The sequence below is a fragment of the Myotis nattereri genome (genome assembly GCF_964212035.1).
Source record: "Myotis nattereri genome assembly, chromosome: 2".
Classification (NCBI taxonomy): domain Eukaryota; kingdom Metazoa; phylum Chordata; class Mammalia; order Chiroptera; family Vespertilionidae; genus Myotis; species Myotis nattereri.
The window spans coordinates 111,977,960-111,992,160 of NC_138076.1; the positions used below are offsets into that span (position 1 = coordinate 111,977,960).

The 14,201-nt window shown below is 39.6% G+C and overlaps 1 protein-coding gene across 1 annotated transcript in view; it reads left to right on the forward strand.

The window, feature by feature from the left end:
- LOC308513491 (zinc finger MYM-type protein 2-like) overlaps window positions 1-14,201 on the forward strand; it is a 163,231-nt gene that overhangs the window by 111,265 nt on the left and 37,765 nt on the right. Inside the window, exons 15-21 of the mRNA XM_081083585.1 lie at window positions 2,638-2,803; window positions 3,461-3,495; window positions 6,418-6,522; window positions 8,847-8,976; window positions 9,681-9,796; window positions 12,293-12,464; window positions 13,986-14,111. Coding sequence (XP_080939711.1) covers window positions 2,638-2,803; window positions 3,461-3,495; window positions 6,418-6,522; window positions 8,847-8,976; window positions 9,681-9,796; window positions 12,293-12,464; window positions 13,986-14,111 — 850 coding nt within the window. The remainder of the gene's footprint in view (window positions 1-2,637; window positions 2,804-3,460; window positions 3,496-6,417; window positions 6,523-8,846; window positions 8,977-9,680; window positions 9,797-12,292; window positions 12,465-13,985; window positions 14,112-14,201) is intronic.

Consider the following 14,201-nt stretch of genomic DNA (forward strand, 5'->3'; position numbering starts at 1 on the left):
CTTCAATTCGCACAGGATCACAAGGATTAATTGGACAGCCGAGCATTGGAAAAAAGTCATGTGTCTGATGAATCACGTTTCCAGTTGCATCATGCAGATGGCAGAGTGAGAATTTGGCGCAAACAGCATGAAAGCATGCACCCCACATGCATGAGTACAACCCTTCAAGCTGGTGGGGGCAGTGTTATGGTTTGGGGCATGTTTTCCTGGCATGATGTGGGCCCTTTAATTTATGTGGAACAATGTCTGAATAGCACAATATACCTAAGTATCGATGCTGATCAAGTTCATCCTATCGTGTTGATGGCGTATCCCAATAGAGATGGCTTCTTCCAACAAGACAATGCACCATGCCACGGTGCTCGTATTGTGCACGAGTGGCTTCAAGAACATGAGAGAGACTTTACCTTGCTTAGGTGTCCCCCACAATCACCAGGTCTCAATCCATTGAGCATTTGTGGGACGAAGTTAAAAAAAGCCATCAGGCAGCTGGTTCCACAACCATCAAATCTCACAGAACTGAACAGTGCTATTCATCAGGCATGGTGTCAGATTCCTCGCATCACCTTTCAACATCTCGTGGAGTCAATGCCAAGAAGAATCGCCGCAGTATTGAAGGCAAAAGGTGGCCCAACGAATTACTGATGGGGTGGTCATAATAATATGTCCACTCAGTGTGTGTGTGTGTGTGTGTGTGTGTGTGTGTGTGTGTGTGTGTGTGTTTGTGTTTGTTTGTTTGAAGTGAGCAAGGTATTGAGAACGTGTTTGAAGAAATAATGACAGAAAACTACTGTAACCTGGTGAAGGAAAAAGTCACACAAATTCAGGAGGCACAGAGAACCCCAAGAAAGAAGAACCCAAACAGGCCCATTCGCAGACACATAATTAAAATGCCAAAAATTAAAGACAGAATCTTAAAGGCAGCAAGAGAAAAGCAAATTGTTACCTATAATGGTGCTCTCAGAAGGCTGTCAGCTGATTTCTCATCAGGAACTCTACAAAAGAGAAAGACATGAAGTGACATGAAGTATCTAAGATAATGAAAAGCAAGGATTTAAACCAAAATCACTATATCTATCAAGGCTATCATTCAAAATAGATGGTGAAATAAAGATCTTCCCAGACAAAAGAGGCTAAAGGAGTTTATCACCATGAAACAAGCACTGCAAGAAATGCTAAAGGGACTGGTATAATGCGAAGAAGAAATACAGAGAGCTAAAAACATACAGAATTAAAATGGCAATAAATAAGTGCATGTCAATAATAACTTTACATGTAAATGCTCCAAGCAAAAGACTTAGGATAACTGGATGGATAAGAAACCTGACCCATATATATATATATTGTCTACAAGAGACCCACCTCAGAACAAAATACTCATACAGGATGAGAGTCTCAGTTTCCCTAATACTCCTGCTTTGGAATCCTGTAACAGAGGGACCTGGAGAGTATTATGCTAAGTGAGATAAGCCATTCAGAGAAAGGTAAGTATCACATGATCTCACTCATATGTGGAATTTCAGGAGCAAAATAAGCTGATTAACAAAATTGATCCAGAAACATAGAAGCATAGAACAGACTGTGGAATCTCAGAGGGAAGGTCTGGCGGGTGGGTGGGTGGGAGTGTTCAACCAAAGAACTTGTATGCATGTATGCGTAACCCATGCATGCAGACAATAGGTTGGTGAAGGCCTGGTCGAGGTTGGGGGGGCTGGAGGGGGAAGGGGTGGGGGTATAGTAGGGGTCAGTGGGGGGAAAAAGGGGACATATGTAATAAATAAAGATTTATTGTAATAAAAAATTTAACAAAATGAAAATGGGCAAACGCTTGGTAAAATGGGATCACTAAAAAATATAAAAATCTGTGTTTAGATTATTCACCATCATAAAGTTTAAGTTTTTATGTATGAATTTTAATTGGTTTTATTTTATGTGTTAAATTATAGACTATTTAGGGGTGATTGTTTTCCTAGATGTAGGTCATATTAGTTGTCTTAAAATATAATTGTTTTTTAATTATTTAAACATTGTTTTAAAACATGAACCTAAAGTTCTTATTAAAATTAAACCAGTGTATTTATTAAAGCTCTTCAAATTTATTATATTAAACTCTTGAGAAACAAAAATACTTCAAGGCAATATCCATGATTTTCTCATCAGAAAAGCTTACTTCAAAATTTATCTGGTCTTGTGCAACTTCTTTAAATTGATTTATTATCTGTTCACTAATCAGAGATTTCAATGTATTATGATTGTATATTTACGTCCCTCAAAATTTATGTCCAGTATATTTATGTCCCTCAAAATTATTTTAAAATATTAATATATATTGTACCAATTTGGTTTACTATTTTCACTCATTTTGGTTATCATATCTTTGTAATTCTGGTCTTTGACTTCTGGTAAGTGTAGTAAAGGATTTTGACCATGAGGAAAATGGCTACCTTTTTTTTTTCACTTTTATTGTGGATATTTATGATTTATATTATAGTTTTATTTTTTCTTCATTAAACATTGTTTTATCACATTTGGCAACAATTACTGATAAAGTTTTAGAAATCTTTTAAAATACATACATGACTTTTTAAACCTTGTATTTCATATCTCTGGTACCTCCCTTTTTTTTTCTTTATTAAGGCTGCAAGGTGTGACTGTTGTAAATCTCAAGGAACTCTCAAAGAACGCGTGCAGTGGCGTGGGGAAATGAAGCATTTCTGTGACCAGCATTGCTTATTGCGCTTCTACTGCCAGCAGAACGAGCCTAACATGACGACTCAGAAAGGACCTGAAAACTTGCATTACGGTATGTCATAACTTAGAGTGCGGTTCAACTTGAAAAACCTGTACAGTAATCTTTAGTTTTACGGATCTGAATTCAAAGCACATAATAATAAATGAATAGTTAATTTTGGAGATAGTTTAACAGCAACTTCCATAGTTTCTCTGTGTGGAAGTGTCCTATATGATGTATTTCTTATTATTTAATTCTCTTTTAAATTTTTAATGTTAGTTGAAGAAATATAGTCTAGTTGGGGTTGCAGAGAAGTTAAACAGAATTATAACAAAAAATTATACAAGATTCATCTACCCATTATATGTCACCTGAAATTTGAAATGAAATTCATTTGTAGCAAATTGTATGAGCCTCAGGGTAGATTGGGAGGAGCAACAAAAGCCTTTTAGGAGCTGTGCATATCTTAAGAGTTAAATCTCAAAGGGACTGTTACTTCCAAAGTTGTGTGTGGTTTTCTGCAGGGACAAAATGGGATAAGATTTAACTCCACTTATTTAGCTCTGTATTTCAGCTCTCAAATATAATACTCTTTTCTAAAAATAGCTTAAAATATTTCTTTAGTAATTATTTTAAAACATTAAAATTTAATGACAAAAATAGATTAGGAAATTCTGAAGAAAGTGATATTTGTCTCATTTAAAATTTGTTTACGTTTTTATTTTTTAGATCAGGGTTGTCAGATGTCCCGATCCAAAATGATGGTAAGTATTGCTTAAGTAAAGTGATAACTATTGATAATTTTAAATGTGAGGATATAAAAAAATAATTGGTTCAATTTAATCTGATTGCAATAAGAAAAGATTCTTTACTTTCCTCTGTTAGGACAGTTGAAGTATTCAAATGAATTACCTAATACTAAAACTGGTACTTTCATACATGCTAAGGAATATAAAGGTGAATAATTATGACCCCTCCCCACTTTGTGAAGCACCCATAATAGATGCATCTTTAAGACAGTAGCAAAAGATGTTTGAAATGATTGCCTGTGTCTGTTTTGGTAGCTGTAAGAAAGCTTCTAAACAGTTGAGTAGAAGATAGACTGGATGAAAAGGAATGATAATATGCAAAGGGCATGCATATTTGGCAAAAGAGGTTTTTTTAGGTCCAAGCTTAAAGGGGAACCTGTGGTGGAATCCTGGGAAATAATGGTGAAAGGGTGGGCTGGGCCAGATCATTAATGGCTTTGTGCATTTATTTCTGAAATAGGAATGTGAAGATCTATGTTGGAGCTAGGACTTGTGAATTTTTATTGATTTGAGATAGAGAGGGAGAAAGATGTGAGAGAGAAATATCGATTGGTTGCCTCCCACACCCACTCTGACTGAGGATTGAACCCAAAACCTAGGTATGTGCCCTGACCAGAATCAAACCCACAACCTTTTGATTTATGGGACGAGCCCCTTGGCCAGGACTGAATTACCTGATTTTAATATCAGGAACTTTGATTTATGCTGAGGAACATGAAGGTGATCACTCCCTGTTTTGTTATCTTTGTGCAGCTATCAGGCAACTTCCCAACCTTATTTCAAATATGTGTTTCTTATATATTTTTTAATTTATTTGAGAGAGGTAGGGAGAAGGAGAGCAAGATGGAAACATCAATGATGAGAGAGAATCATCGATTGGCTGCTTCCTGCACACCCCCTACTGGAGATTGAGCCCACAACAAGGGCATGTGCCCTTGACTGGAATCGAACCTAGGAGCTTTCAGCCTGCATGACGCTCTATCCACTAAGCCAAACCAGCTAGGGGCCCATGGCACTTTCGAGGTCACTTGCAGACATGTGCAGAGCGATGAAAAATGTGACTTGTGTAAATGCATCCTCTGCCAGGTTGAACAAGGCGAGGCTTTACCTTCTTGTCTTTCTCATTCCGTAGTAAACCAGTGTCCTTTTCACAGTCTATGATTAGTGCATGTTTTTCATATTTTTGTGCTTTTTGTTGGTGATTTGGCTGTTTAAAAGTTCCTCTGATCATAGCACTGAAGTGCTGACTATTGGGCCTATGTACCAAAATGCTGTGATGTGCCTTTTGGAGGAGATTCCTATGTTGTTAATTGAGCTTCAGTCAGTTAGCTGTGAGTTGAGGGTTCATGAATCAACAATATGGTACACCCAGAGAGAGGAACAAGAAATTGATCAGTCTGTATAGGACTTTAGCAACTCTAAGTGCTAAAGTCAAGTCTATAGTGTGTAGTGTGTGGTGAAGCTGTGGAAGAGGTGGAGTAGTGATGACTTGTGGGTTCATGAGCTTACACCTGATTTCAAAAGCATAGTGAGCATCGCTGTTGTGAGACTTTAGCTCACATGTTACCTAGGGCAGGAAGATGTTAAATTCATTCTGCCTAGTGCTCTCTTAGCTCACACATCTTAAGACTATATAGAGTGAAACTGTTAAACGAGAGGCCAGGTGGGTTTTGCATATCAGGATGCTGTAGGAGAAGACCTGCGTGTTATGAAGGAAAAGAGTAATATGGGCAAGCAGGTTTTCAGCACTGGTAAGACTGGCTGTTTTTACAAGGTCATTGGCAAACGAACCAATATAATACAAGTGACCTCCATCCAAAGCTCCTGATTTTAAATCATTCAGAGATTGTGCTATTGTGTGCCAGTGCCAAGGTTAATTTTAAGCACAAACCTTCACGGTGTACAGACCCCCACACACAGTCCATGAGCACTTCAAAGAGGAAAAGCTGAATTGTCTGCTATTAACTGGAGATGGGACCAAAAACGTTTGAAATATTTTCTGAGATTCTACAATTGCTTTATCCTAGAAGTTGAACACTACCTCTAAAATGAAAACCTTGCTTTCAAGGTATTATTAGTGGATAATATATTTTGCCATGAAGAACTCAAAAATGCCCATTTTAATTTAGGTCTTTTTTGCCCCCAAACACTTTCTCATCCAACTCTTTGATCAGGGCATATTGAAATCGTTTTCAAGGCCCACTTCATGAGAGCTGGTGAGGAGGCTCTCAACACCAATAAGGAAAATACTATGATGGTCTTCTGGAAATCACTGTATGTGACATTATTGATTATGTTGGCACAGCCCAGGACAGCATCAGTATGCTTTTGTGAATAACTGTTGGGAAATTTGACCAGACTCTGTGTAAAAAATTTCAGTCTTTGAAGGTGTTACAGAAAATAAAAGAACAGTGTTAAAAACACAATGCCTATTATAAACGAATAAGTGGAGAAGGCTTTGGGGACATGAAGGAAGAAGATGTGGAGTAAGTTTTGACAGAGAAAGCAGTAAAGCCTACTAATGAAGACCTGGACAAGATGGCAAAAGAAGGCATCAGATTAAATGGTGAAAGTCAGCTTAAGACCCCCAACAGCCGCCAAAATATTAGAATGGAATTTTGACTTGGGAAAGGTTGTTAATGACACAGAAGCATGTGATCCTATGCCTGAGCAAAGCCTTTATTTGAAGTGCCACTGTATTTGCACCTTACATTAAGACACTTAAAAGATGTGATGTGAAAAGCCCGGCAGACAAGGTTTAGTTAAAATTTGAAGCCATTTTTGGAGAGAAAATTGCTGACATGGCAAGTTGCCAGAGCCCAGCTTCTGAGGTAGCTGTCACCCTGCCACCCTCATTGATGTCTTCCTTGTCTGCAGAATAAGCTCCATCACTTCTCCTTTGGTGACTGTGGGGCGTGCCAAGGTCAAGAGATCTCACCCCACAGTGCATTGCCTGGTATACATCCTGCAGCTCTGCCAACAGTAAGGTGCTAATGTTCTTATAAAAATTTAAATGCTGAGTCTGATTTACATCAGACCTGATTTACATCAGGTCTGTGTACATATGTACTCACATTAATGAGTGCAAGTACTACTGTCCAGTATGTGTGTACTGCATGCATACATGTTTGTTGAGAGTTGATGACCGCTGGAGCAATTATACAACAACTAGGGGCCCAGTGCACAAATTTGTGCACCTTGAAAGAAACCGTGGGCTGTGAGGCTGCGATGGGCACAGGGGCGGGTCTTGGCCCATCCTCCATACCCCTACTTGGCCCCTCCCACCGCGGCCCCCAGTCTCCTCTGTCTGCCGGCAGCCCCGCTCATGCCACTGCTGCTCCCATGTGCTGATGGCGCCGGCCCCACTTATACCCGCTGACAGCGCAGAGCAATTGGGGCCAGCGCCAGCAGTGGGTGCAAGTGGGGCCAGCGCTGTCAGCAGGTACGAGCAGCGGCTGCTGCCCTGATCGCCCCTCAGCAGCAGGGGGATGTAGAGAAGCCCTGAGGGGCGATCGGGGCCGGCAGCCGCCACTCACACCGGCTGATGGCACTGAGCGATCGTGGCTGGTGCCAGGTGCCAGCAGTGGGTGTGAGTGGGGCTGGTGCTGGCAGCAGGTGCGAGTACCAGGTGGGACCGCAGCACATGGGAGCAAAGCATTTTCAGTAACCACCAGAGGCTCACCCCAATGACAGCAACAGGCGCCCTGCCTTGGTCTGGCGCCCCGACTCACCTGCTCTACCATCCCGCTGCAGCCAACGCCTGCCATGTTCTGCGCTCTGTTGCCTGCTGCTGATGCCCACTGTGTTCCACGTGCACCCCCTGGTGGTCAGCACACATCATAGCGACCAGTTGTTTGGTTGTTCAGTTGTTCCGCCGTTTGGTCTATTTGCATATTAGGATTTTATATATGTAGATAGATGCTGTAATCATACTGTTAAAAAGAAATGCTGCATATTATTATGTATAAGAAATATGTATTATATAAAGTGTTTCAACAGAAACAAGATTATGTATTGATTTGTTAAAAATGTGACCAGATCCTGGCAGGAACCTACCCCTGTATTTCCTTTTAACGCAAAGCTTCAGTGTTCATGGTGACGGTGTAAAACAGAACTACAAGTGAACTGAGTGTGTTAATATTCTATATGTTTTCCCCCTGTCATTGGGTGATATGGAGAGTACCTTATCTTTAGTTCCTTTTGCACAGAGCTTCAGCTAATTTTCAATTTTGTGTTTTTTTCCCCAGTTGCAAATAATGCTACAGTGAACATAGTGAAAATATTTGAGAGACTATAAGTTTCTGAAATTACATTTGTTGTGACATGGGAAATATATGACTTAAAGTTTGGTAATATATTTGGTAATTTTTTAAATCATCTTCCTTATCCTTTCAAAGTTAGTAACATGTATAAGCTGCTTATCCAACAGAGGGAGCTAGAGTGTCACGTCATAGACATACTAACTGCAGGAACTTTTTTCCTTCCTCAAATAAATTTAAGAGCCAAGTATTTTAAAAATTCTGACTCATAACCTTGGTTTTGTACCTAAAAATGAGGTGTATTTTTTTTTTTTTAGGTTTTTTAAAATATATTTTTATTGATTTCAGAGAGGAAGGGGGGGAGAGAGAGAGAGAGAGAGAGAGAGAGAGAGAAATATCAATGATGAGAATCATTGATTGGCTGCTTCCTTCACGCCCCCTACTGGGGGTCGAGCCTGCAACCCAGGCATATGCCCTTGACCAGAATTGAACTTGGGACCCTTCAGTCTGCAGGCCAACACTCTATCCACTGAGCCAAACCGGCTAGAGCTTGTGTTACATTTTTATTTATTTATTTATTTATTTAAAATGTATTTTATTGATTTTTTGCAGAAAGGAAGGGAGAGGGATAGAGAGTTAGAAACATCGATGAGAGAGAAACATCGATCAGCTGCCTCCTGCACACCCCCAGTGGGGATGTACATGCCCTTGACCGGAATCAAACCCGGGACCCTTCAGTCTGCAGGCTGATGCTCTATTCACTGAGCCAAACTGGCTAGGGCTGTGTTATGTTTTTAAAAGACATGCTGATGATATCCTTTGAAGGTAACGCAGATCTGTAGAATGATCAATTACTACTGCTTTGCCAGTGGCCAGGATAGATTCCTTTTATCCTAACTGATTCTACCAGATTAAGGCTATGGTAAACATAATATTAATAGCACAATTTAGTTTAACTCTTACTGTCTTCCCTCCACAGGCACTAAAAACAAGATTATTCCCAGCAGGAAGTAATACAAAATAAAATGTTTCTCTTTGCCTCTGTAGGGTTCAGCACCACCCCCTTCTCCAACACCCAACAAAGAGATGAAGAATAAAGCGGTTCTTTGCAAACCTTTAACAATGACAAAAGCTACTTATTGTAAACCTCACATGCAGACCAAATCTTGTCAAACAGGTAACTTTGGGGGAATTTGACTTATACACTTCCCTGTATTTATACCTCACTTAATGAAATTCCCGGTTTTCTCAAAAGTAGGCTATGAATAAATTTACTTTGTCATTTTCTGTTGATTTTGCCTATTGAATTTTAGACATTTCCTTGAGAATATAACATATTATTTTAAATCATTTATGAAAATTAATCTGTGATAAAGGTCTAGGATATAAATTAATGTTACCAGTGAAATAATGTCATGGCAAAATATTTTGGCGAAGACCCCCTAAAGTTATAAGTACTCCCTCTGATCATCATCTCTAAGTGTGATCTGTAATAACAGCAATGCTGTTTCCTTCTCAGAATAAGATGAAATAATTCAAATACATATTTTCATCAAATTTAAATGTTAGGTATATTCTGATTTTTAGATTTAATCTTTTTGTGGGGGAATCTGTAAGTTGTCAGGAACTATATATTGTTTTTAAAGGTTGTTTTCTTTCTATGAAAAAAAAGCTCTTAATTCTGTTAGTACTCCCTATAAGACAACAGCTACTTTATTCAGTGTTTTTTTTTAAATTACCTAATTTTCTGAAAAGTGGGAATTTATTCTAAATGGGGACTGAGACACTTTAAGTTTTTCTTTGTTACCACATTATTTTAACACTGAACGCTTTGTAGCAGTGCTAGTTAACGAGCTCTCTCATCGCATGTTGCATTTGCAGATGACAATTGGAAGACAGAGTATGTCCCAGTGCCTATCCCTGTGCCTGTATATATTCCAGTGCCTATGCACATGTACAGCCAGAATATTCCTGTCCCCACTACAGTTCCTGTTCCAGTAAGTTGGATTTCAACTTATTTTCCATTGTGAGATGTATGAGTCATGGGTAGGAGAGCTGTGCTGTTGCAGTTACTGCTTCAGTGAAGCTAGCAAACGGGGTTGAGTCGGCCTTTCTTCAACAGTTAACTTATGTATAGGTCTGTGCTTGAATCTCTGTTGGTGATGGCTTTGTGTAGAATTGGGTATATGTTCATCTTTGAGAGTGAAGTTCAGCAGATGCCTATGTTTGCTTTATTTCCATTGTATTTTATATTAGTTCATATTAAAAAAAATATTTGTGAAGCTGTTTAAGGCTTAGAACTGAAACATGGGTTAGAGTTGTATATCAAATATCATTATACTTTATTATAAATCATTTGTAGTACTTACTACTCTATATCAGGGCTTATCTATTGTAGCCTCCTGGAAAACAGCTATTGGTTTCATTAAAATTAAGATGTAGAATTATCTGTAATGTTATTCCAGCTCTAAAATTGCTGGTAGTTTTTAAAAATAATATATCAGTTAATAATATATTAGATCATTAATCTTTACTCCAAACATGAACACTGGTGGAGATTTTTCCAGGTGGCTACTCTGTGCTTATATGTCATACTAGAGGCCTGGTGCACTAAATTTGGGCATGGGTGCGGTCCCTAGGTCTGGCCGGTGATCAAAGTGCGAGCGTCTTGTGTGGAAGGGCAGTTTCCAGCTGACCTCTGGGCCCTGGGCAGCACTGGGGCCTGTGTGCCCCCTCCGCCTGAGTCACAGCTCCCGAGTCCCCACGCAGAGATGCAGTCAGCGCGGCCAGATGCTGCGCCCAGCGGCGCCACACAGAAGCCTGGCGGGCAGCGTGCTCTCTCCCAGCTGGCCTCGCAAACCGGCTCCTGCATGAACCCACGAGGAGCCCAACCAGCCCCTGCAGTCCTGGCGGCTGTGGCCTGGCTCACCTGGAAGCCCACTGGGGCTTGTAGTGCCTCCTCTGCCACCTGCTGCCAGTGCCTCATCACTGATGCCCGCCATGTTCCGTGCTGCCCTCTGGTGGTCAGCGCACATCATAGCTAGCGGTCGAACTCTCCGTCAAACTCCTGGGCGAACTCCTGGTTGAGGGGACAATTTGCATATTAGGCTTTTATTATATAGGATATTTTACATATCATGTCATAAAACATATATACATATACATGGTGGGAGAAGCAGGGGGCTTCCATTTCTCCCTGTCAGCGTGTCTGCATTACTCAATGCCTGGTGCTTAATAAATTTTAGATATTTTTCTTACAATCATTGTTATTCCCCAAGCAGAGTACTGGTTCTAGCTTCTATACTCCCATAGTACTCTTATATATAGTGCTATTATAACATCAATCCTACTGCATCACTGTTGCTGGTTTATATCTGCCTTTTCAACTATACTCTGAATTCTTTGAGTGCGAAGAGTACTGCCTGTTCATCTATATATCTTCAGATTTTAATGCACAACTTGGCAGATAAGCAGGCCATAGATAAGAAATATATTTAATCTCTCTTGCCAACTCTGATTGATAATCCTTGCATGAAATGATGTGTTGATGATAACTCAAAAGTTATTTTTCTTTAATTTTTATTTCAAAAGGCAGTTGCTTGTATTCTGGGCTTTCTTATCATAGGTGACATGGTAGTCATGTTTTTGTTGTTGTTGTTTTAATCCTCACCTGAGGATATTTTTCCATTGATTAGAGTGGAAAGGAGGGGGAGAGAGAGGAAGAAATATCAATGTGAGAGAGAGACACATTGATTGGTTGCCTCCTGCAGATGCCCCAACTGGGGCCAGGGATCGAGCCTGCAACTGAGGTACATGCCCTTGACTGGAATTGAATCTGGGACACTTCAGTCTTTGGGCCAATGCTCTATCCACTGAGCCAAACCAGCTAGGGCAGCATCTTAGTTTTGATAGGTGTTCTTTTCAAGGTTTTTATCCAATACTAGAGGCCCGATGCATAAAATCCATGCAAGAGTAGGGCTTCCTTCCCCTGGCTGCTGGCACCAGCTTCCCTCTGGCCCCTGGGACCCGGGCTTCCCTCTGGCCACCGGCAGGCACCCAGGACCCAGGCTTCCCTCGCAGCTCCAGTGTTGTCTGGAAGGTTGTCCGGAATAACATCCAGGAGGACAGCCCGTCTAATTAGCGTATTATGCTTTTATTATTATAGATGGAATGATAAAGTAGACCATGTGTCAGAATAATTTTTACTTTAGAAAAATACTTTTAAAAAATTTTTAAAAATTGATTATAGAGAGAGAGGAAGGGAGAGAGAGAGACAAATATTGAAGTGAAAGAGAATCATCAATCAGCTCCCTCCTGCACATCCCCTACTGGGGATTGATCCTGCAACCCATGCATGTGCCCTGACAGGGAATTGAACTGGTGACCTTCTGGTGCATGGGATGATGCACAACCAACTGAGCCACACCAGCCAGGGCTAGAAAAATACCTTTTAATGTTGAGCAAACCTAACAGTAAATACTTTGGTGAATTAGGTGCCAGTCCCTGTTTTTCTGCCGGCCCGGGTGGACAGCAGTGAGAAGAACCCTGCAGGAGCTGAGGAGCTAAAAAGCAAAGCTTCTTCAGATCCTCTTGATACCGAATTGCTCACAATGACAGACATGATGACTGAAGAGGAGGGGAAAACAAATGCTGCTAACATCAACAGTGAGCTACACTATTACACCTTGTGGATGAGTGTGTTGTTGGTTTTTACTAAGTGCTGTAATTGTTACAGTATGGTCCAGGGCATTTTAATCCTTGGTGTAGGAGTGGGGGAAGATTGTAATAGAAGTGTATTTTATGTTAAGAGAGCCAAGCTATATCTTGCCAGGTGCTCTCTTATGGGAAGTCCAATTTCAAGGAGAAATTTGTAGGGTCCTTTTTTAAATTGTAAAAGGATTTGACTTGCATGATCAACTAAAAATTATTCTTGTTTTAATGGACTAGCTCAGATACAAAACTAATTTGTAGTAGGCTTTAATAATCCAAACTCTTATTTTGTAATAGTTATCCCCAATTTTGTTTTATTGATAATACTAATGTCATTTGCATGATCTAAACCAAGGTTTATTGTAACTTTTGTTAGGGCAGTGCTTGCCAAATGGTATAGCACAATGAGTGTGTTGTGGATGTTTCTGTCTCTTAGAATATTTCTTCCCCTTAGTCCTCTGGTGACAACAGTCTTGTTTCAATCATGAGCTAAATACCTTTAGAGTACAATAGAAACACTATACATTCTATATATTTTACAATGTGAGTATTTTTGAAGCACTTTGTTAGGGAGTTAAAAATGAATTTCATGGATTGAGACCAGTTTTTTTTTATTTTAAAAAATTGTTTTAAAAATATATTTTTATGGATTTCAGAGAAGAAGGGAGAGAGAGAGAGAGAGATAGAAACATCAATGATGAGAATCACTGATCAACTGCCTCTTGCACGCCCCCTACTGGGGAATCCAGCCTGAAACCTGGTCATTTGCCCTTGACCAGAATCAAACCCAGGACCTTTAGTCCGCAGGCTGATGCTTTATCCACTGAGCCAAACCAGCTAGGGCTCAGGTTTCTATTTTTTTAGTGAACACACAAAATGTCAGCTTAAATTCCCTTATAGAAAGGGTAGTATTTTGTGAAACCTTTGTTTCCTGTGTGGGTGTGCATGAATGCTTGTCTGTCTTTCTGTCTTCCACTACCATCCTGAACCTAGATAAAATGCATTTCTTACTGAGGGCTGCAATACAAAAACGCTTGAAAGCAACTGATCAAAATATTAGAAGACAGTTGTTTATAAGTATATATTGAATGACATGAAAAACCTAGGTCACAATTCAGGGAAAATGTTGAAAAATTGCAGTTATCCATCCTCATTATTTTACTTTTGACAAAAAAATTGCTTTTAGAAATACTCTCAATATCAGAGATGATTTACTAACATAGCATGCCTATTAACTTTTGAAAAGGGCCAGTCAAAAACTTACAGGAGTAAAAGTTTTTGTGTACTTAAGATTATATAATAATTATAAAGTTTATAGTAGTTAATTTCAAGATAGCTATATATACCTTTTCCTTTTGTGACATATTAATATAAGGGTTCTTGTTTTGCATTTACAATGAACTGACTTTCTTTTGCCAGGTGTAGGTATCGTTGAGTTCTTTTTTGATTTCTAATGACAGTGTGGATTGATTACAGGTGTAATTATTGAGACTGACATAATTGGTTCAGATATCTTGAAGGACTCTGACCTAGAGACACAGTCCAGCATGCCTGATGTACCATATGAACCAGACTTGGATATCGAAATAGATTTTCCAAGAGGTATTCAAAGTGCTATTTTATTCTTTTAATATTAACCTATGGTTATGGAATTTAGTTAATGGAGTCATAATTGTGGTTATGATCATTAGG